The sequence below is a fragment of the Anolis carolinensis genome, chromosome 3, assembly GCF_035594765.1.
Source record: "Anolis carolinensis isolate JA03-04 chromosome 3, rAnoCar3.1.pri, whole genome shotgun sequence".
NCBI classification, from domain to species: Eukaryota; Metazoa; Chordata; class Lepidosauria; order Squamata; family Dactyloidae; genus Anolis; species Anolis carolinensis.
The window spans coordinates 97,728,742-97,750,370 of NC_085843.1; the positions used below are offsets into that span (position 1 = coordinate 97,728,742).

General features: G+C 39.8%; 1 protein-coding gene across 6 annotated transcripts in view; it reads left to right on the forward strand.

Moving 5' to 3' along the window:
- The first annotated feature begins 324 nt into the window (after positions 1-324).
- adgrg2 (adhesion G protein-coupled receptor G2) overlaps positions 325-21,629 on the forward strand; it is an 84,018-nt gene continuing 62,713 nt past the window's right edge. For 2 of the 6 annotated variants that reach the window (XM_062975215.1, XM_062975214.1), the window contains exons 1-3: positions 16,445-16,751; positions 19,583-19,701; positions 20,119-20,736. In XM_062975215.1, the coding sequence (XP_062831285.1) occupies positions 16,717-16,751; positions 19,583-19,701; positions 20,119-20,736 (772 nt within the window). In that variant the 5' untranslated portion in view covers positions 16,445-16,716. Of the gene's footprint in view, positions 510-1,482; positions 1,674-16,444; positions 16,752-19,582; positions 19,702-20,118; positions 20,737-21,629 lie in introns of those variants that run through there. The other 4 variants (XM_062975212.1, XM_008107294.3, XM_062975210.1 and 1 more) reach the window with 4 other exon arrangements.

Below are 21,629 nucleotides of genomic sequence, written 5' to 3' on the forward strand. Positions count from 1 at the left end.
GCCCCATGATCGCATTGGTGTCAAGCTGCTTTAATTCTGCAGTGCAGATGCACATACCCCGATTTGAAACTATGAATTTAAATTGGCCTTTTACTCAGATGCATGATTTTAATGTGTTTTGATGTTATATTGTACTTTAATGGTCTTGTGTGGGTAACAATACTCGAGCGCGGGTAAGGCTACAAAGTGCTTTTTTTGAGGACATGCCTGTCTTGTTGTTGTTATTCCCTTTGGTGTTCTCCCCATCTCCCTCCGTCCCACCCACACACTCCTTGGCTTGGCTTGGTTCGGCCAGCCTCCTCCTCCTTTCTCTTTCTCCGCCTCTCTGGCTTCTCCTGCCGCCGCCTTCTGCGGCACTAGCCGGGTCCTCTGCCCCGCTTCCCTTCCCCTCAGGCGGGGTCTCCCAAAAGCGGGACGAACGCGCTTTAACTCGCCAGCCAGCCTGCCCGCCAGTCCTTGGGGCTCTCGCTGCCTTCAGTCAACGCTGCCTGGGAGCTGGGCGCATTGAGGTGAGCGGGAGGATTCGCTTTCCCAACTCCTTCTCTCTCTTTCTCTCTCTCTTTCTTTCTTTCTTTCTTGGGGTGGAGGTAAAGGCGGGGGGGGGGGACCTTTCTCTTTTCTTTCCAGAAGGTGCATCCACTGCACTGGCTCCATGCAAAGGGGATTCCCAGGAGTTGTAGTTTGACAAGCCTTCTCTGCCAAACTACAGCTCTCAGGATCCCATAGTATGGATTCATCCTTGCTCTCCTTTCCTAAACTAAGTGCCTCATCGCACTAGAGCAGGCATGAGCAAACTTGGGCCCTCTCGGTGTTTTGGACTTCAACTCCCACCATTCCTCACAGCTCCCACCATTCCGCAAGCGGGCGGCTGAGGGGGAAAAGGAAAGGGCCTAAGGCTGTGAGGAATGGTGGGAGTTGAAGTCCAAAACACCAAGAGGGCCCAAGTTTGCTCATGCCTGACGTAGATGCACCCATGTTCTTTAGGCTGCATAGGGAAAGGATGAATGGGACTGGCAAAGCTTCCCCTCAGAGTTTGTTTCAGGTGCTGGATAAAAAGGGAATGGAGAAATACGGGCAGGGCAGAATTGGGAAGCTTCTTTCTCATCCCAGCCTGGAAGGCTCAGATCTGGAAATCTTTCTTCAGTTTTTCCGTCAGTCTGATGATGGAATTAAAGGCAGGGAAAAAAAGAAAAAAGAAGCGGGAGCCTGGCCAGGAATCGGAAGCTACCAGTCGACACTTTTAAACATCCAAACCAAACGTAATACTATAAACTCAATCTGCAAAGGGCTGTCTGCCTTGTAGCTCTTTCGAAACCGACAACACCAAGTAGGTTTGCATAGATGCATCTGTGGAATTAGACTTAGCCAAATCAAGCATAATATTTAAACAAATGAAGCAATTCATTAAAAGCATATAGCAAGAATAATATTAGGTATTTTTTTTCCTGTCAGGAGCGACTTGAGAAACTGCAAGTTGCTTCTGGTGTGATGTGAGAGAATTGGCTGTCTGGAAGGACGTTGCCCAGGGGATGCCCGGATGTTTGATGTTTTACCTTCCTGTGGAAGACTTCTCTCATATCCCCGCATGGGGAGCTGGAGCTGTCAGACGGGAGCTCACCCCGTTCCCCTGCACAAAGGTTTAATCCGCTGCACCACTGGGGGCTTCATCTTAGGTAATAAATATATGGAATAGAATGGGCTTGAAATAACTCAGGGTGCATCTACACTGTAGAATTAATACAGTTTTGCAACACTACTCAATTCTGTAAAATCACGCGAGTTGTAGTTTTGGGGGGTTACCAGCACTCTTTGACAGAGAGGTTAAATACCTTGTAAAACTTCAACTCCCATGGTCCCATAGCATTGCATTATGGCAATTAAAGTATTGTTGTACAATATTAATCCTACAGTGTAGATCCACCCTTAGTTTCAGGCGCTTCCCTTTGTATGCTGGTGGTTCCAGACTGTTAACAGGCCTATGTGGTTGAATTGTTCCACCAAAACAAAGCAAGGAAAGGCAGCTCTGTCATGTAAAACTGATTAACAGGTATAATGATTGTTGTCATCCTACTCAAGTAAGTTTTTTGAAAAAACCATTGGAGTAAGACATTTCAGGAAATGGGATGCAATGGTGCCCATTAGAAAGGATACTGTTGCCATCTTTTAAATTCCAATTTAATTTAATGCCTCACCTCTCTTTGCTCTTCAGAGATAATTGAACGTTTGTTTGATGATTGTTGAAAGTATGGACTTTCCACTCTTCCGGAAATAAAGCCAGAGGATTAGTGGATCTAATCTGTGTTACTGACTTCTGATAGCATGCCAGATGAAATAAAAGGCGAATAAACAGAGCAACATTGATTGCTGCTTTTACATTACCACTTAACATTATACCGCAAAAAGTCTAGAGATGATATATGTCTTCTTAGCAGTGTGTTAATAAACCTGGGTAAATAGGAACTGTGGTTTGGTGTAACTATTTGAAGTAACTGGAAGTATTTTTTCACTGTGGATTCTAGCAGGTCACCTTGTACTCTATTAAACATATTATATACATGGACAACAATAGATGTTATAAATTTCAACGGGACACGATTAAACATATAAATATTGCAGTCCTAACCCCCTTTTCTAGGAAATCAGTTCCATGGAATTAATAAGCAGATCACTCTTCTGTATCAGTGTGGACATTTTTGACAAGTTTAAACCCTATTTTTTTTTTAAAAAAAGCAGACAAACAAAACAATAATACTTTTGTGTTGATTTCAGTTATGGAGGTGAGTCGAGCTGTCATCTCCAATTGAAATGCATGAGACACATATTCTATTATGTGTATAATTTAGTATGTAGATGTGTTTCCACATATGGAACAATGGCTTCAAACTACAGGAAAGGAGATTCCACCTGAACATTAGGAAGAACTTCCTCACTGTGAGAGCTGTTCGGCAGTGGAACTCTCTCCCCCGGAATGTGGTGGAGGCTCCTTCTTTGGAGGCTTTTAAACAGAGGCTGGATGGCCATCTGTCGGGGGTGCTATGAATGCGATTTCCTGCTTCTTGGCAGGGGGTTGGACTGGATGGCCCATGAGGTCTCTTCCAACTCTACTATTCTATGATTCTATGATTCTATGATTCTATGGATGCGTAGCCAGGATGGGAATCAAGTGGCCTTCTAGATTTTGGATTGCAACTTCCATACTTTTTCATGATTAGTTGTGCTGGCTTGGGCTACGGAGAGTGTGAAACATCAGCGGGGTCCCATGATTCCCATTCTTGTTATCTAAATATTAGGACAAGAAAGTATTACACAGTGATAGAACAATGGTATTTTATCTTGAAAATCCTAAGTGCAGGTTGAGTATACAAAATGCTTCTGCCAAGACATTTTTTTCATAATTAGTTATCTTGAAAATGGTACTCAAGTCTAAACATGAAATTCATGGATATTTCATGTATGCCTTATATACATAGCTTGAAGGAGATTTTATACAAAATTTTAATATTTTTTCCATTTAAAAGTTTGTGTATTTAAGCCATCAATCAGAAAGGTGACACTATGTCAGAGCCTATATAGACAATTTCAGATTTTGTAGTATTTCACATTTCGGAAGGGATGTTCAACCTGCATTGACAAATGTAGATAATATTGAGCAAATCCCTTGAATGAAATCCTGGTGAAACTGAGCCTATCAGAACAATATTCATTACAGGACTGAACAGTATGATGTGGAAATGTTTTTTTAACACCCTATGCTTCTGTAAGACAGAGGTCGTAAGAATATTTACATTGGGAAGGTCTATAATATCGAATTAGTGTCAATGAGAAAGAGTGCTTTTAATTGTTTATTGAATTTATAGGATATTTTTTCTCTTCTAAATTGGACTTTGCCAGGAAGAATACTGGAATTGATGTGTTGTAGAAGGCTTTCATGGCAGGAATCACTGGATTGCTGTGAGTTTCCCACAGACGTATAATCCCCACTTGCTTATTTTCCAACAGACCTCACAACCTCAGAGGATGCCTGGCATATATGTGGGTAAAACATCAGGATAGAATGCTTCTGGAACATGGCCATACAGCCCTGAAAACTCACAGCAACCCAATACTGGAATTGTCTATGATAGTTAAATCACAGACAATTCCAGTACTCAAATATAATGATATGACAACAAACCTAGTTTAAAAGAAGTTAAATTTGATGGCCATGGAGTGGTGTCTGGTCTCAAGTTCTCTAAGGTATATATGGGTGTATCTACTCTGTAGAATTAATTGAGTTTGACACTCTTTTAATTGCTATGGCTCAATGCTATGCGGTCCTGCGATTCATTGTCTGGAAAGGTACCAGCAGAGAAGGCTAAAGACCTTGTAAACCTATAACTGTCACAATACCATAGCATTGAACCCTGTCAGTTAAAGTGGTGTTAAACTGCAGTAATTCTATAGTGTAGATTCACCCTATGTCATGACCAGTGCTTTGAACTGGAACTGAAGAAGGTGTCGTAGCAAAGGAGTTACGTTCTCCAAGTGGCTTATATGCACTTTCCACAGGCTGTCCTTGAGACCACAGGAAAAGGACCCATAATGTTTATCTTTTAAAATTCTGAAGAAGACACATTGCCAAATCTCAGTACACAGTAGATAATAAATAGAACTAAGTAGTAAATAATATAGATAGCATGGGTGGCAAAACAGGTTTTTCAGTATGTTTAAGAACAAGGATAAGTTTTTCATTTTAATAAAATGTAACACAACTTCACTTCTTATGAAAGGAAAAGAAATGATATAATAGTAGAAAGAATGTAGGTACAACCCACATAGGTCGCACCTTAAAAGTAAAGTATTTTAAAGCCTTTTAGCTTCATTGTGGCAGAACTAAATGCTTAACTCTATCATCAAAATACAGTACGCCTTCCATGTTTGCAGATTTAACATTTGTGGATTTGGTTATTCATGAATTTGATTAATATGTTTTCTCTAGGGATCTCTAGCTTTTCCAACACGATTCTGTGGTGATTCTCAGGCAGGTGACTACAGAGCAACATCGATTGCTGCTGGAGCATCCAGAGATTCCTAGAAAAGTATTCCCGCTGGTTAAAACAAGTGTGGTTTTCCTACTTTTCTAAGGGCCCTGACCCTCTAACCCAGGTGTTCTCAAACTTTTTCAGTCATGGAGCCCTTTTTGAAGGAAAAGTTTCTCATGGAGTCCCAAGAAATGTTTTTATATTATACTATATATTATATTATATATAATGTGTATATATCAGTAATAGAAGCAACCCCAGGAGCCATCCAGTCCAACCCCCTTCTGCCATGCACAAAAAGCACAATCAAAGTACCCCAGCAGATGTCCACCCAGCCTTTGTAACAATAACAATAACAATAATAGCAGAAACCCCAGGGGCCAACCAATTCCACCCCCTTCTGCCATGCAGAAAAGCACAATCAAAGCACCCCCTGAACAATGGGAAATAGGGTTTTGGAAACAAGGAAGGCAAGGAGGAAAAGATCTGGGCTACAAGGAAAAAAGGCTTTTGGCGGCAAGGGAGGCGGGGGGAGGAAACTCTGGAGCCATTCAGGATTCTTTGCAGAGCCCCAATGGCTCCACGGAGGCACTCTGAGAACTGCTGCTCTAACCCAAGCAAATGTGGAAAGTCACTTTAAATATGCTAAACTGTGATTGAATGAGCCATATATATTCTTAGAATATATATAGTACATGAAATGCATGTACACAAAGCAGGAAAGAGATTATCCATGCCCATATATAAATGTATTTATGATTTAGCTTTACTATACAACATACCACATAGAAATATTGATACACAAAGTGGGAAAAAGCAAACAGAATGTCATCACTCATTTTGGCTTAAATACGGTCCTATTATCCTTCCTGGCAATCCGGTTTAGGGAAGCACCAGTGAGTGCTGCTGCCTAGCAACTCTCAAAGGTGCTTCCCAAGCGACAAGTGGTCGCCGAGGGATGGGGCTCCATCCCTCATGCGACCACTCGGCCCAGGGAAGTGCCCGTGAGTGCTGTTGCCTAGCAACACTCACAGGCACTTCCCAAGCAGGTAGTGGTCGCCGCGGGACGGGGCTCCGTCCCTCGCACAACCACTCGGCCCAGGGAAGCGCCCGTAAGTGCTGCTGCCTAGCAACATTCATGGGCACTTCCCAAGCAGCGAGTGGTCGCCGAGGGACAGGACTGTGTCCCTCACGTGACCACTCAGCCCAGGGAAGTGCCCGTGAGTGCTGCTGCCTAGCAACACTCACAGGCACTTCTCAAGCAGGTAGTGGTCGCCGAGGGACGGGGCTGTGTCCCTCGCGTGACCACTCAGCCCAGGGAAGTGCCCGTGAATGCTGCTGCCTAGCAACACTCAGGGGGGCTTCCCAAGTGGTGAGTGGTCGCCGAGGGACGTCTCCCCGGATCTCCCTTGGCCAGGCCCTCACTGGAGGAAAAAGCTTCCTCCAGCAAGGGCCTGGCCGAGGAAAACCCACGGCATGCTCCTCGTCTCTCGGAGGGACAGGCACCTGCATAAGTTGACTCAGGTTTTGGGGGTAGATTTCTTAACAAAAATTTCTGGACTTACACATGAGTGTAAGAAAGAGCCTGCAGACTGAAATACACTATCAGAGCTGTACTGTAATATTTGTCATAGCAAGAAACACCATTCCTTCCACAGCTGTTCTGTTATGGTTGAGCCTTCGGGCTCCGGTAATAGAAGAAGGGGTCATAAGACTCCTCGAGAGTCAGACTCTTTCGAGGAGCGTGAAAGAAAACGGCTCCGGGATTTGTTTACAGACCCGACAGATGAGGACTCATTTGAGGGTTTTTCTGAGGGTTTGGAGGAAGAGATGGCCAGCTCGGAGGAGGATGACATGGAATGGACTCGTGTGAGGGAGGATTTGGGTGTTGGGGAAACAGGCAATGAAAGCATGGGAGGTGATTGGCGGGTTGCAGGATCAGACCCATGGACTGGCTGGAGGGATGGAGCGGGATCCACAGCTGGGGATGCTGTGGGGCGTAGTCAAAGGTGCTTAAGCTTTGATGAGGATGATGATGTTGGGGCACCTGGAATTGGGATGGCAGCTGACAGCGATGATGAGCTTGAACTGGGATAAATTGGGGTTTTGGACCAATGTCTAATTGCGTTGGGCAAGGTAATCTGGACGGACGCTTGGGCTTTTGTTGGGGAACTTCCTGAAGACGGGTGTGATTCGTTACTGGATACGTAAGTTTACCAAGGACACTGGGCATCGACGGCGGGAGGAACTGTGCGGGGTTTTTCTCTGTGCAACTTGTGTTTAATCTCGATAGCTTGGACCTCCGTCATCTTTTTGACGGGCAATATCTACTCGCACTGGATTGACGCTGGACTGACTGACTTCGATTCCGGATTATCCCTTCTGTTGGCTATCGGTGAGACCTTTGGATTTCTAGACGACTACGCTTGGCTATTGACCTCTGGACCGGATTGGGACCCTGCTGACTGCCGTTACCCTGACTGCTGTGCCTGGACCTGGATATCGTTGGCCGCTGAACCTTAAACTGAATCCTGACTACGACCACACTTTTCGTTTGCTGCAGGAAGGAATAAACAAGCCTGGTTTATTCTCCTGCTGTTTCTGAGTAGCAGAGAGGAATCTGCTACCAGTCTGTTGTTTACATTCTGACTCCTGTTGATCCTCTTTTGTTTGCATTGTTTGCCAGGCTGAAGTAAGCACTTTTGTTTTAATCCGGATTATACTTCTGTTTAACCCGGTTTATCCCTTTGAATCGTTTAAGCTCAAACTGAGTTGTTTTTTGTTACTTATCACACTGAAGTCAAGTGTTTGCTCTGTTCTTTGTCTCCTACGGGCGTTTTTGGTTCTGTAACCTCAATAAACTGAGTTTTGTTTTACTCGCTGGCGTTCTGTCTATGACATGTTCTCTCCTAGCATCTTCTGTGGCAGAGTTAAATGGGTCATGTGGACAAACAGATACATTGTAAACAAGAGATAATCTTGTCTCTTTCAGCAAGTTATGTTGTTTTCTAAAAAGGAGTGAACATGATTGAGCAAAGGCAGAGAACCTGAAAGTCCTGTTGATCCTAACAGGGGACTTAGGAACAGCTTATTACATATCTCTGTTTAAGTGCTCAGCATTAGCAAAATTATGTCCTGATTTGCCAGCTTATATTTGAGCCCTTCATGTCACATCAGGCATAGAGTTGTCTCATATGTGGCTTGGGATTGAATTACACACGATGTGTCATCTGAACATTCCTTTTCATTTCTCTTAATATCTACTGGTAATACGTATTTCCTTGGTCCAGCTTTATTTTTTTATGCTTATGCTGTATTACACCTCCAGCTGGAGCTGGAGTCATTGAGATGCAGGTAGAAGACTTCACTGTTGGACATTTCCATAGTTTTGGATCTGTGCAGTGTTTACCCAATTCATGTTTGTGCTGTAGGAAAGGATTTCCTCCCAATCTTCTGGGGCAGTGTTTCTCTAACTTTGTTCCTCCAGGTGCTTGTAAGCTGGGTGGGATTTCTGGGAGTTGAAGTTCAAAACACCTGGAGGAGTGGCGTTTGAGAAACACTGGTCTGAGGTAATAGAGACTATTGCCCAACTAGATATGAAGGTCCAAAGGTTCCCCAGTCCTGCGTTAGGCAAGTCTGAAAGGTTGTTTTATGAGATTTCAAAGGGGAGCTGAAGGGAGAAAGGGGAGGTGGCATTATTCAAATTTCTAAGAATAATAGGTCAGCAAGGGAGAAAGAGTGAACTTCTTTAAGGAAGCAGGAAATCTTATTGTGGCTAAGATGATCAACCTGGAGCTTGGGGTTATGGGGCAAAGTTCCTGAGCAGGGAAATATTGTCATAGAGGGCAATAAAGTGACACGATGTTAAGGTAATGATAAAGAATTTTGTTGCACCCAGAGTTGCATCCCATCTGGATTACTGTAACGCTCTCTACGTGGGGCTGCCTCTGAATAGTGTTTGGAAATTTTGGCTGGTCCAAATAGTTTATTTATTTATTTATTTATTTATTTATTTATTTACAGCATTTATATTCCGCCCTTCTCACCCCGAAGGGGACTCAGGGCGGATCACATTACACATATAGGCAAACATTCAATGCCTTTTAACATGGAACAAAGACAAACAAACATAGGCTCCGAGCGGGCCTTGAACTCATGACCTCCTGGTCAGAGTGATTCATTGCAGTTAATTGCAGCTGGCTTGCTCTTGCAGCCAGACTGCTAATTGGGACTGGCTACAGGGAGGAGATATTTTTGGAATAGCTCCACTGACTGCCAGTCTGTTTCCAAGCACAATTCAAAGTGCTGGTTGTGATATATAAAGCCCTATGTGGCTCAGGTCCTGGCTATCTAATTGGACCAAAAGTGGCCGGGAAGGGGGGGGGGGGGCTGGATTGAGCTTCCATGAAAAAATATTTACAAAAAGGAGCTTCTTTCTCACAGGTTTTGCTAACTGAACTAATCCTGTACCAGGGAGTGAAGGTTATGGTGTTAACAAAGCTTTTTACCAAAGCAATATTTTCTCAATGATGTGATAGAGAAGAAATACACTTATATCCTTATAGCACTATACATTTCAAAATTAGCTGTTTTGAGGTTATTGATTTATAAATTCTAGGAATTTCAATTATTTGTTTCAGCCTGGTTTTAGATGGCTTGCTATTGATTTTTGTGTTTTAATTTGTTATGATATTTTTTTTTAAAAAAAGGTTTGCAAGTTTATATGATTCAACTATTTTGATGTTTATCCCTTGTCGTCTTAAATTGTACCTCAAATTGAATTGTGGTTTTATGCTTGAATATTGTGTTGTTGAAAACCTTTGACAGCGCAATATTTCTGTAACTCATTGGGCAATGTCCAACAACTTTGATAAGGGGCTGAATATATTTAAAGTAAATAAATAATGTTTTTCATATGTAAAGTATAAAATACAGAGGAAATAAAGATAAAGCCATGGTAGTTTGTGTGAGATAGAACTTGGGAGGAAACACAAAATGCTTCTCTTCTTAATATGCTCTTAATATATTGAGTATGAAATGATGATGAATTATTCAATGGGAAATATCAAAAGGCAAGTCAGTGAAGTAGGATTCTATACAAAAAATTCCAGATACAGCAGCAGGATGGATGTTATCAGTGCCTATGTTTCTGGACACTAAAAGCCACCAGATTTGACCAGGTCACTAGTGGACAATGGGGAAAACAAGAAGAGATCAGGAACAATAAATATTCAGTTGGATCTCACTGATGAATCACAGATCAAAATGGAAACGCAGTGGACTGAATATAGAGACTGGAAACAGCTTGGCTTATCCAGTCTTAGCTATAATGAAGTCTGGCTTTGGTTGTTAGATAAGATCCCTTCTCAGCAATGTTTGGTGTCGAAACATTGAAGGATTTTGCAGCACTGTCATAGTGGGAACCAGGGCTCTTAAGGCAAAGTGCCAGGACATTTTTGATTATTTAGGACGATGATATCACTTGCTTTGAGAGAAGTTCCTGGTTCAGGAGAAAAAGGGAAAGGTCAGATGGAGGAGTCAAGATTAAGAGGACTTGGAAGCTGCTTCATAAAGACAGTTAATGAACAATTCCTTGCCTTGTTGCCAATTTGTCTGAGCTATTAAATGAATACACCCACAGCTTTGGGTAGGTAACCTCACACCTGGCATCCCACAATGGCCTCCTGTTACCTTTAAGTGGAATCCCCAGTATACATATACATATATATATATCCAGATTTTCTCAGCAATAGCATATTTTGCAAGATATGCCTCTTTGTGGTATTTTGTAGATCAGTGGTTCTCAACCTTCCTAATGCTGCGGCCCCTTAATACAGTTCCTCATGTTGTGGTGACCCCCCAACCATAAAATTAATTTTGTTGCTACTTCATAACTAATTTTGCTACTGTTATGTATCATAATGAAAATATCTGATATGCAAGATGTATTTTCATTCATTGGACTAATTTTGGCACAAATGCCCGATACGCCCAAATTTGAATACTGGTGGGGTTGAGGGGGGATTGATTTTATCATTTGGGAGTTGTAGTTGCTGGGATTTATAGTTAACCTACAATCAAAGAGCATTCTGAATTCCACCAACAATGGAATTGAACCAAATTTGGCACACAGAACTCCCATACCTTGAGTTTTGGAGTTGTTCACCTACATCTAAAGAACACTGTGGATTCAAACAATGATAGATCTGGACCAAACTTGGCATGAATACTCAATATGCCCAAATTTGACCATTGGTAGAGTTTGGAAATAATAGACCTTGAAATTTGGGAGTCTCAGTTGCTGGAATTTATAGTTCACCTACAAAGGGGTTCCTAAGACCATCAGAAATACTTTTTTTCCTGATGGTCTTTGGAGACCCCTCTGACATCCCCTTTGTGACCCCCCCAGGGGTCTCATCCCCCAGGTTAAGAAACACTGTTGTAGAGACACGCTGTTTGTTTGTGTTTATATCTGTGCACATAGCTATTCTCATTTGGCAAGGGCCATCCCAATCCTTGTTGTCTGATTTTCAGCTGCTTTTCAAATGTCCTGGGTTTCTCCTCCTTTTAGCACTTCCAACCTTCATCCATGATCTGCTTCAATCAATGCAATCTGAGTTCAAATGCGTACAACAAGAAATGTACACAGTTAACTTGTGTGTGGAAGAGTAGAGGAGGAGGAGAGAACTGTCCTTCCCTGTTGGGTCAGGCAAAATAAGCCTCTTTAACTTGTCTGCTCTTTCTCATGAGTAAATTTTGACATGTGCCCACACCCAGATGCTGCATACATGTTGTATTTTCTATGTGTGAAATCTTGAAGTGAGTGTGTATGTATGGACTAAAGCACTATACAGATATGGATTTGTAAGAGCAGCTTGAATTTTAATTTTTTCTTTGGGGGCATGGCAAAAGACATAGTCAAAATGAGTACCATAGGTTAGCAGAATGGGCAAGAGAAATTTTTCCATGCTTAGTTGTAAGTCCCACTGTATTTATTTATTTAATACCCTGCCTTTTTCTATTATTGGACCCATATGATTGCTTAAGACTTCTAGGAACAAAAAATGCCTTTTTATAAGCAATAGTTCCAGTTGTTTCCCTTGATACTGCTTATTTAATAGCAGCTTCACTCACACATCTGTTAACACCTAGTGGACTCTAGTAGAGGGTGCTGGCCAGTAGGCTCTAGAGAGTGAAAAATCCTGTTTGTAAAAGTAGGCAGCCTGTCCTGCATTAAAACAAAACAATTTCCATAAAGATGCTCAAAAAATGCCAAACAACTAAAAACATAGACTAAAAGGAAATTAAGTTACAAAATTATATAAACAGAGTGGTCTAAATCCAACTGGAAGTTGGGACATGATATTAATCCTATGGGTCTAGTTTAGCTCCAACTAATGAATGTTAGTTGAAAAGCAATTAAGTAAAAACGCAGCAATAAAAACAGCAGATTAATGTACAGTGTTCCCTCGCTACTTCGCGGTTCGCTTTTTGCGGATTTGCTGTTTTGCGGTTTATCAGTAAACTCTAAAAGAATATTATAAATCATAAAAAAAATTACAATTTACAGCCTAAGGAAGCTAGGAAGGAGAAACTGAAGGGAGAGAAAAGGAGCCCAAGTGGCAACGGGAGGAGAAGGAGGCAATTTATCAACACACGATTGGTTGATGAAAACTTAAAATAGTGTATAACTACTAAAATAATGTATAAATATATAGCGTCCCTACTTTGTAGATTTTCACTTATTGCGGGTGGTCCTGGAACCTAACCCCCGCAATAAGTGAGGGAACACTATACTTGACAAAAGCCTGCTTGAATAAAAAAAAGTGTTAGCCTGCTGGTGGAAAAAACAAGAGCTGTGGAGAATCCTGTTTCCCTTAGTCTCAGGGATGTTCTTTAAGAGTCTATAATTTATTATAATAACGATCCACTTTTGCACACATTCATTTCTTGGACAGTGATCATTCACAGTATTGGACAAAACTGATCTGAGTCCGTTTAGCATTGGTTTTGGCGCAGAAACTGTTTTGTTTAGCTTGATGATAGGTTGTGCTGGACTCAAATGAGAATGTGACCACACACATAAAAAGCAACATTATTGTACAATATTCCCAGGAAGACCAAGAGATTTTTAGAGATAACATATTAACCAAATCAGTGAATAATCAAATATGAAAAAGATTAAACTAGGAAATGTGGATGGCTGATTGTATTCTAATAACAGTGAAATTTATTTTACAGTTTTTGTTTGTTCTGTCATTAAGACTGTTATTTCCAATTCCATTCACTTCTATGAATGTGCATTATAGAATAGAATTTTATGACTCATGTGCCAGAGACATGAACATTTTTGTATAGAGCTTTGACGTTTCAAAAGAAGCACCTTGTTTTGTCTTATTTGCTATAAATCTGCGCAGCGTACTGCCAACAACCCAATAAGGCTGTCATTTCCTTATTAAATGGGAGTAGAGGGAATGCTCTCGACTTCAGTGACATGAGGATTGCTTTCTTAGTACCTCCTGGAAAAACCTACAAAAATTAGGACAACCTTTTATAAATAAGTTGTTTCTTTTTTTGCTATTAAGTCAATGCCAATTTTCACAGTGACATAACACTTTCCAGTGTTTGTACCGTTTTCATTCCATCCACTTTCTTGGGCCAAACTTTTTAAAAAATAAGTTTTATATTTTTGTGTGCCAGGCTGGAAACATATAAGCAGATTCACTTTCTAATAAATATACAAAGTAATGAGAAGAACAGACAGGCACTCTTCTAGTTTAATATCAATTGCTGGATCGGTTCTTAGGATTTTTGTCTGTGTCTTGACTTAGATCTGAATCAGAAATGGCAGTTAAAACCCATTATTCTGCTATTGCTGGTGTCTTTCTCATGGAAGTAAATTGCAGTTGAAAACATTGAGCATCCAAGTATAATTTGGACAGTTCTTCTTCAATAACCCATTTCTCAATGAGTCCTTGAGGAAATGTATAGTAAAAACAGAAAGACAGTAAAAAAAGGATAATTCAGAATGACAACAGTAATCCTAAAATAAAAACTGGTAAATGTTTATAAAGAAAATATGGTTTTTAATCAGTTAGATAGAATCATAGCATTCAAAGAAACCACAAGGGCCATTCAGTCTCCCGTTCTTTGAGGTCCAATGATGAGAGAGTCAACATTGGATCTCAATGAAAGAAGTTCTACAGTTAAATGGGAACATACCTCCATTAATCATACCTATCCAAGAGATGGAAGATGTAATGGAAGGTGAAGGTCTCTCTCCCCCTTTATTAATGCATTACAACTGTAAGATCATCTGGAGATGCTCTTTTATCTGTCCCACCACCTTCTCTGGTTTGTTTGGTGGGATCTTCTTGGTCCCTGCTCCAGGACTGGAATTTTTTCTTTGAGAAAGCCAGAAAACCCCAAGTGTTGCTATCTTTCTGTCAGCAAGTGAAGACATTTTTATGCCACCAGTTTTGTTTTTTTGGAAACTAACTGAAGTGGATTTATACAGGAGAACATGTATAGATAAATGCTTTATCTATAGAACAAGAATTTACCACCAAAATAGGGTGATGTGAAATATTGCAGAGTGTTCCCAAATATCCTAACACAAAGTCAATTTAAAGAAACCTTTATCTCAAAGGGATGTCAAGATGAACAGCCTGCCATTGTTCTTATATCTGGCATCCTATCTTCTTCTGGGGAGCCCTATGGCATGACAGAAAAGATCAACCAATCTAGAGGTTGGTTGTTAGCAGGAGGTGGGACATTCCAGTGCAGATGTTGGAAGTCTTCATTCAGATCCTCCAGGGAACATAAATAGAATTAAGAGCCTTGTGCCCATTTCCCTGCTTTCTTGCTTTAGGATTTTTCTTTGTGGATTTAGGGAGGCGGGTCAGGCAGTTGGGATGGGCTGGATCAAAGGAATATAATTATTGCCTAATCTTCAGGCAGCTGTGGGAGTAGCTTCCACTTACAGATCTTTCCATGACACCCAGGCTGTGTGTATACCATTTGTTGGCAAGCAGCTCATCTGATATCTGGATTCATGCTCAAGAAGTTGGACTCAATGACTCTTAGGATCTCTTCTAATTCTGTGTTTTATTATATTTATTTTATTATATTTGTTTTATTATATTATATTATATTATTATTATTATTATTTTTATTATTATTAACAAACCTGGCAATTCTAACTGGATGGCCCCCCAAGAGGGTCTTCCTCCAGGGGCAAACCAAGAATGGGCAACTTGGAAGTCCCTGAACAGACTCAGAAGCGGAGTGGGCAGATCAAAAGACAACTTGGCAAGGTGGCACTACCTGGAGGAATCCTCCACCTTGTGTGACTGTGGAGCTGAACAAACAACTCAGCATATGTATGCTTGCCCACAATGCCCTGCCTCATGTACGGAGGAGGAGTTGTTTAAAGCTACAGACAATGCGGTTGCTGTTGCCCGCTTTTGGTCCAAAACTATTTAGTTGCTTGTGATTCCTTTTTTTTAATTTTTTTTTATTTCCATTATTTGAAATGTACAATGCTTTTGACACGAAATAAATAAAATTATTATTAACTAGACATTTCAGGAGAGCTTTCTATTGCACTTCACTGTCTCATTAAGCTCCAAATCCCATCCCAGTGGTGGCATTTTGCTGTCTCCACATAGGGAAACTGTTCCAGTTAACAAGTCCTAGCAGCTGCTCAGTGTTGAATTAGTCAAGGATGTGGAAATAAATTACACAAAAATCCCACTACTAAGGGTCTTTGTTCAGGTTTTTAATTATGTTTACTTATACTCTGACATTATTGTAATTTTTACTATGTTTAATGTGTATAATTTGTATTTTATCTTGATGTTTTTTTTATCTTCTGATGATTGTAATTACCCGGGCTTGGACCCATGTAAGCTGCCATGAGTCCCTTCGGGGAGATGGAGGCGGGATATAAAAATAAAGTTGTTGTTGTTGTTGTTGTGATCCTATGTTGTACCAAGACTCAAATAGCTGTAACCAATAAAAAGTATGGCCATTTCCATTTCAGCATTATATCTTATACGTCAGATACTTTTATCTAAGTCCTCTTCATTGCTAACTTGGCAATGTAATATATTACCAGACTATCCTGGAATAAGTTTTAAACAAACAGTAGCCTTAGATTCTGCTTTGTTTAAAATCATATTACTGTATTCTAATTATGGTAAATTTTCTCTTTCATTTCACAATAAAATTACAGAAAACAAACCATCCCACTCATCTTACCGAGACAATTTATGTGTCTCTAAATAGCACATGCTTGATACAAATCACACAAGAATGTTATTACTCATGCTTCATGTCTTGTTCAAGTGCTTCCAAAAGATATGTGATTGGCTACTGTGGAAGCAGTGTGCTGGTTTGAACAGAACATGACTTGAGCTAGTGGGGAAAGGTTTTTTTTGTTTTAGTTTTTCAACGTAAATGAAATCTTTCAGAACAAAAGCGCTAAGTAAATAATTGAACCATGACTTCATTTTGCACATTAACCTTCTCTGTTAAACAAGTCAACCAATGTGCTACTCAGGCTTGGTAAAAATTGCCAGGTCTCATCCTGAGGGCTTGTTCTTTCCTTGCAGCACTGAGCAAGGAAACTGTTCCTGGAAACTATTTCTCCAGCATTCTTGATGCAGTGATCCTTTCTTCCTGTCTTCCATTCATGATATCAGCTCTATTTTTCAGCAGGTGGGAAAGGTAACGTAAGTAGGCTGGTGTGTGTGTGTATGGGGGGGTGGGGTGGGGTGGAGGGGAGGTGTTTCTGCAGTACTTCTCAGTGCCGTAGTTGTTCAGTTGTGCGACCTGTGAATCTGGGAGAAAGGACCCAACTCCTGTTTTCCCCTTGCTCATCTTCCTAAGATGGGTACATGAGACAAGCCTCCCAGCAGAATGATAACACATCCATCGTCCCCTGGGCAACGTCTCTGTAGATTGCCAATTCTCTCACACCAGAAGCGACTTACAGTATGTTATCAAGTCGCTTCTGACAAAATTTAAAAAATCTTCATAAGATAACTGATGTTTCTGTGGGAGGATTTACACTGTCGGCCACAAATGGTACTTCTAAGAAAGATAGAGAAAAGCCTGGAATATTTGGGGTTCTTTGTCCAAGACTTCTATGTTGACATGTATTTGGGTTATGATAAGTGTAGCTTTCATTTTTAAAATTGGGTTATTTTCAGTGAAAAAAATTGAAAGAAGACAATTTAGAAATTAAAATCTACAGATGATTTGATGTTGTGTGCTTTAATGATGCTTCACTTAAGTTTCTTGGCATGATTTCTTCAGAGCACAGTTGCATTTACCTTCCTTTCCATATTATAATCTGAAATTAGGAAAGACTCGGAATGTCCACTAATGAAACTTAAGGAAGAAAGTGTAAAAAGTGGGAGTTGTAGCTGAAAATTAGGAATTCAGAAACAATGACACAGTTGATCATTTGCATACTATAAAGAGGATTTTGAAGTCATCAAAACTAAAATATCTTGGCTACATCATGAATCAAAATAGAAATTAGTTATGAAATCAGAAGACTGAGGGTTCTTGAAGGAGGATCAGCGGCCCAGTAAATGTTGGGTTATTATGTTTTTGGATTGCATAATTTGTAATGATTGTTTCCTCCCCTGAATCCAGTCAGGGCTCATCCTTGCACAAAATTCAGGTTGTTTTTTTTTAAAAAAATTTTTTTTACCTGAGGTATCGTGTGGGTGGAGTTTCTTCCCTTCCTTGGAAATGTAATGAGGGAAGGAAAATCAATACGTCATGAGTCAGACCTTCCACAAGTAAAAGAGAATCAAGAGTATGGAGCCAGATACGTTAATTGTGTGTATTACCGGTAATCTCTAAGGTGTAGCCTCCTCCCTCTTCTTCATTGAGTTTCAAAAACATGACTCATTCTAGAAATTCACCAGAAATCAACAGGGACAGGTAGCGCATTGAACAAATATTGCATAAAATTCAAAAATGTTCAGGAAGAACTAATTTCAAATCTCTAGACTTCTGACCAGTCAGTATGATATGTCAAATCTGAAAAGACAGCAATGTAGGAAAAAAAATAAGATCCTCAAGTGTACCAGTTTGCTATGTGTGGATGTGAAAGCTGTACAGTGAAAAATGGTGGGGTGGGGAAAGACCTGATTTGAAATGTGATGATGGAGAAGAGTTTTATAAATACCATGACCTGCCAAAAAGACAAATAATGGGTTCAAGAATGGGTACCTTGTCTATATCATAATATCACACAACCCATTGGCAAACATCACAACTATTAGTAAAGTTGAAGGTAGTAAGAAAAGAGAAAGAACACATTACAAGTGGGTTGACCAGGTCAAAAAAGTCATGGCCCTGAGTTTGTAAGACCTGAGCAGGAGGGTCCCATTTCAGAGGATCACCATATATCAAAGTCAACTTGATGCCACATGTTAGCAAGAAGTGTGAAGAACAGCAAATACCAATGTTCACCTTTCCCACCAATTGAATCACAGTTGTCCTCTCCCGGTCAGTGCCACAAAGATCTTTTAAAAGTACCCTCAGTTTTAAAAGCAGATTTGTAACGTGCTATAGTGTGTGTTTGGGAGAAAATAATATCAAATGTCTTTTAGGTGTCTGATCCCAAATGCACAAACTGAATTGCAAGCAAATGATGGTGGATTCTAGCAAATAGGCATATGAAAGACTAATGCAGTTATAAACAAATAATAACACAATTTAAAATTTCACATGCAGTAAATAAAAAAGAATTGCACTCGAATACAGAAAGATTTCATGCATTTCATGTTTAGTTTGTTTAAAAGCATAATAAAAGAGGCAGACAGTTTTTATATACGGTAAATTGGACATTATGTATTTGATAAGAGAAAATTGTTTAACATTATACAGAGTAACACATACTAATGAATTAATGAAGCTTCATAATGAAATTTCGTGCTAATTATTTTCTGAAAGCAATTTAGAGATCAAGAGCTCAGGATTGTACTGCTTGTGCAAAAGTGGTTCTTCCTTCTAGTAAACGGTGCACTCTATCATAAAGTGATTGTTTTGTTGGTACATCCTGGTGAATGAAATTATGTCCCCCCCCCCTCCATGAAATGTTCAATGGTGTATACATCCAAACTGACATAAGTTTTTGATGATCGGGGTGTTGTGTGGTTTCTGGGCTATATGGCCGTGTTCTAGCAGCATTTTCTCCTGATGGTTCACCTGTATCTGTGGCCAGCATTTTCAGTAGATCTTGATTATCATTTATGCATATTTAAAGCCACGAATGGTTGAATCAGTGGATGCCAAAACTGTGGATATGGATGGTTGACTATAATATTTATGGTGTTTTGTGTTATAGGGTATTTTGTGTTTTTCTTATATGAAAAACATAGGTGCCTTGGATTTCCTTTTGGAGGTATCAGCAGAATATACAATTTTTCAAAATTACAACAATAACTGTAAAAGTGCAGGAGGAAAAATCTATCCAATGTATAAGGGTTAATATTTAAGTTATTTAGTTAATTTAGATATTTTCTTTTGTGTTCTAGGATGATTGCCAAGAGACTACATCCTATCTGTGCCAACAATATATGGAAAATCCTGCTAAAACATAAAGTTTCTGTCTCTCTCCTTTTGCTTCTTTTGTGTCTGGTTCCTTCAAGTAGAGGTAGGATTTTATTTTCAATATGAAGTCAAACATGTACTCTCTATATATTACTTTTAGTTACCTTTAAAATATTATATTTGTATTGAAATCAGTAGTTGTAACCATTGTACAGAATAGTTCAGATGTTTTATTTTGTCAGAAAAATAAATTAAATTTCAGAATGAATGCTGTTTACCTCCAATTTAGCTGCCATGGTTCAATGCTATTGAACTATGATATTTGTAGTTTGGTGAGGCACTAGCACTCTTTGGTAAAGACTTTGTAAAGCTGTTAGGATTACATAGCCTGGAACCATGGCAGTTAAAGTGGTGCCAAACTGCATTACCCTACGGTGTAGATGCATCCAGAGATAAATATATAGAATCATATTGCTGTGCAAATCTTGTAGTTTTGAGAATGTTTGTACTTTCTTTACAGCTGATGGTGATTTCTTAGGGAACTACAGAGCTGTGTTTAATAATTCATGTGAAGATCCCTGGACTTTGTCGCCTGGAATATATGTGCCAGCACTTACTAACTTCACAGTCTGTGTTTATCTTAAACTTTATAATCCCAAACATCCTTGGACAGCCTTTGTCTACAATAAGATACCTGATGACAATGCATCAGCATCAAACCACTATGAACTTGGACTTGAAGGGATGCGTGACAAATTGACAGTATGGATATTTGGTAAAGAAATAACCTGGACAGAAAAACTGGATGACAATGAATGGCATCAAGTGTGCATAAGATGGAAAAGCGAAGAGCAAGAAGTGAGCATATATGTAAATGATGAACAAAAGAAATCTGAAAAAGTGTCTAAAACTAGGCAACTCCTTGCACATGGGCAACTTTTACTTGGCTGTTCACAAATCCCTAGCAAGTCATCATCTCCTACAGATGGGATGGTTGGTGAACTGTACATGTTCAGAATGTGGGCAAATGAAAGTATAAATAATACACAACATTGCCAAGATGGCACCATTATACGCTGGAGGAGAGGTATCTGGGTTTTTAATAACACAGAAGAATACAGCAGATCTTTGCCTTGTGGTAAGTAATATTACACCCTTTTTTATGATCATGGGGCCCTTTTGGATTGGTACTGATAGAAAACAAATCCCTCTAAACCACCCATTAAATGTTTTGTTGTTTTCTGGAAGGCTTCTCTCACAACTCTTTGTCACTTTCATGTAAAGTGTACACAAGCCAATTGGATTTACAGTCATCCTATCAAATCTGTGATATTTCTGCATTTCTGAATTGTGTTTGCATTTGTAGTATCAATGGGTAATTTAAAAAATTTTCAGCTAAGATCAATCAGGTGTCAAGAGAAGAGTTATAAGAAATTGTAAATACAATCATTCCCACCTATTTGCACATTTCACTTTTGTGGATTTATTTATTCACAGATTTGATTAATAGGCTCTCTTTAGGTATCTCTAAATCCTCCATTATGACTCTATGATCAACTTCCACCACAGAATTGCACTGGAGAACCTAGAGATTCCTAGAGAAGTATTCTCTCAGGCTAAAAAAATAGTATTTTTATTTGCGGTTTTCCCACTTTTCTAGGGGTCCTGTGCCCCTGACCCCAGCAATAGTAGAGGACTGACTGTAGTAATGTTCGGTGTTTAGGGAGATGGACAAGAAATAAATAAGAAATGAGATATATTAATGGCAGGTGTGGAAGCTGCCCAGTCTCTGGACTAATTTGTCGACCATTGTGGAACATATGTGATTTGTTTTCTAATACATCTTTGCAGACATGAGAGCTAAGATAATTCCTTCAGAAAGGAAACAAATAATGAGATTATCAGAATACTGTAACATTCCTCAGAATTCCATGCTCCCAGACATTATATTATTATTCTTATTATTTTATTATGACACAGCAAACAAGATAGATATGCTGGATTTCGTATCACAAAATCACAAGTCGAACA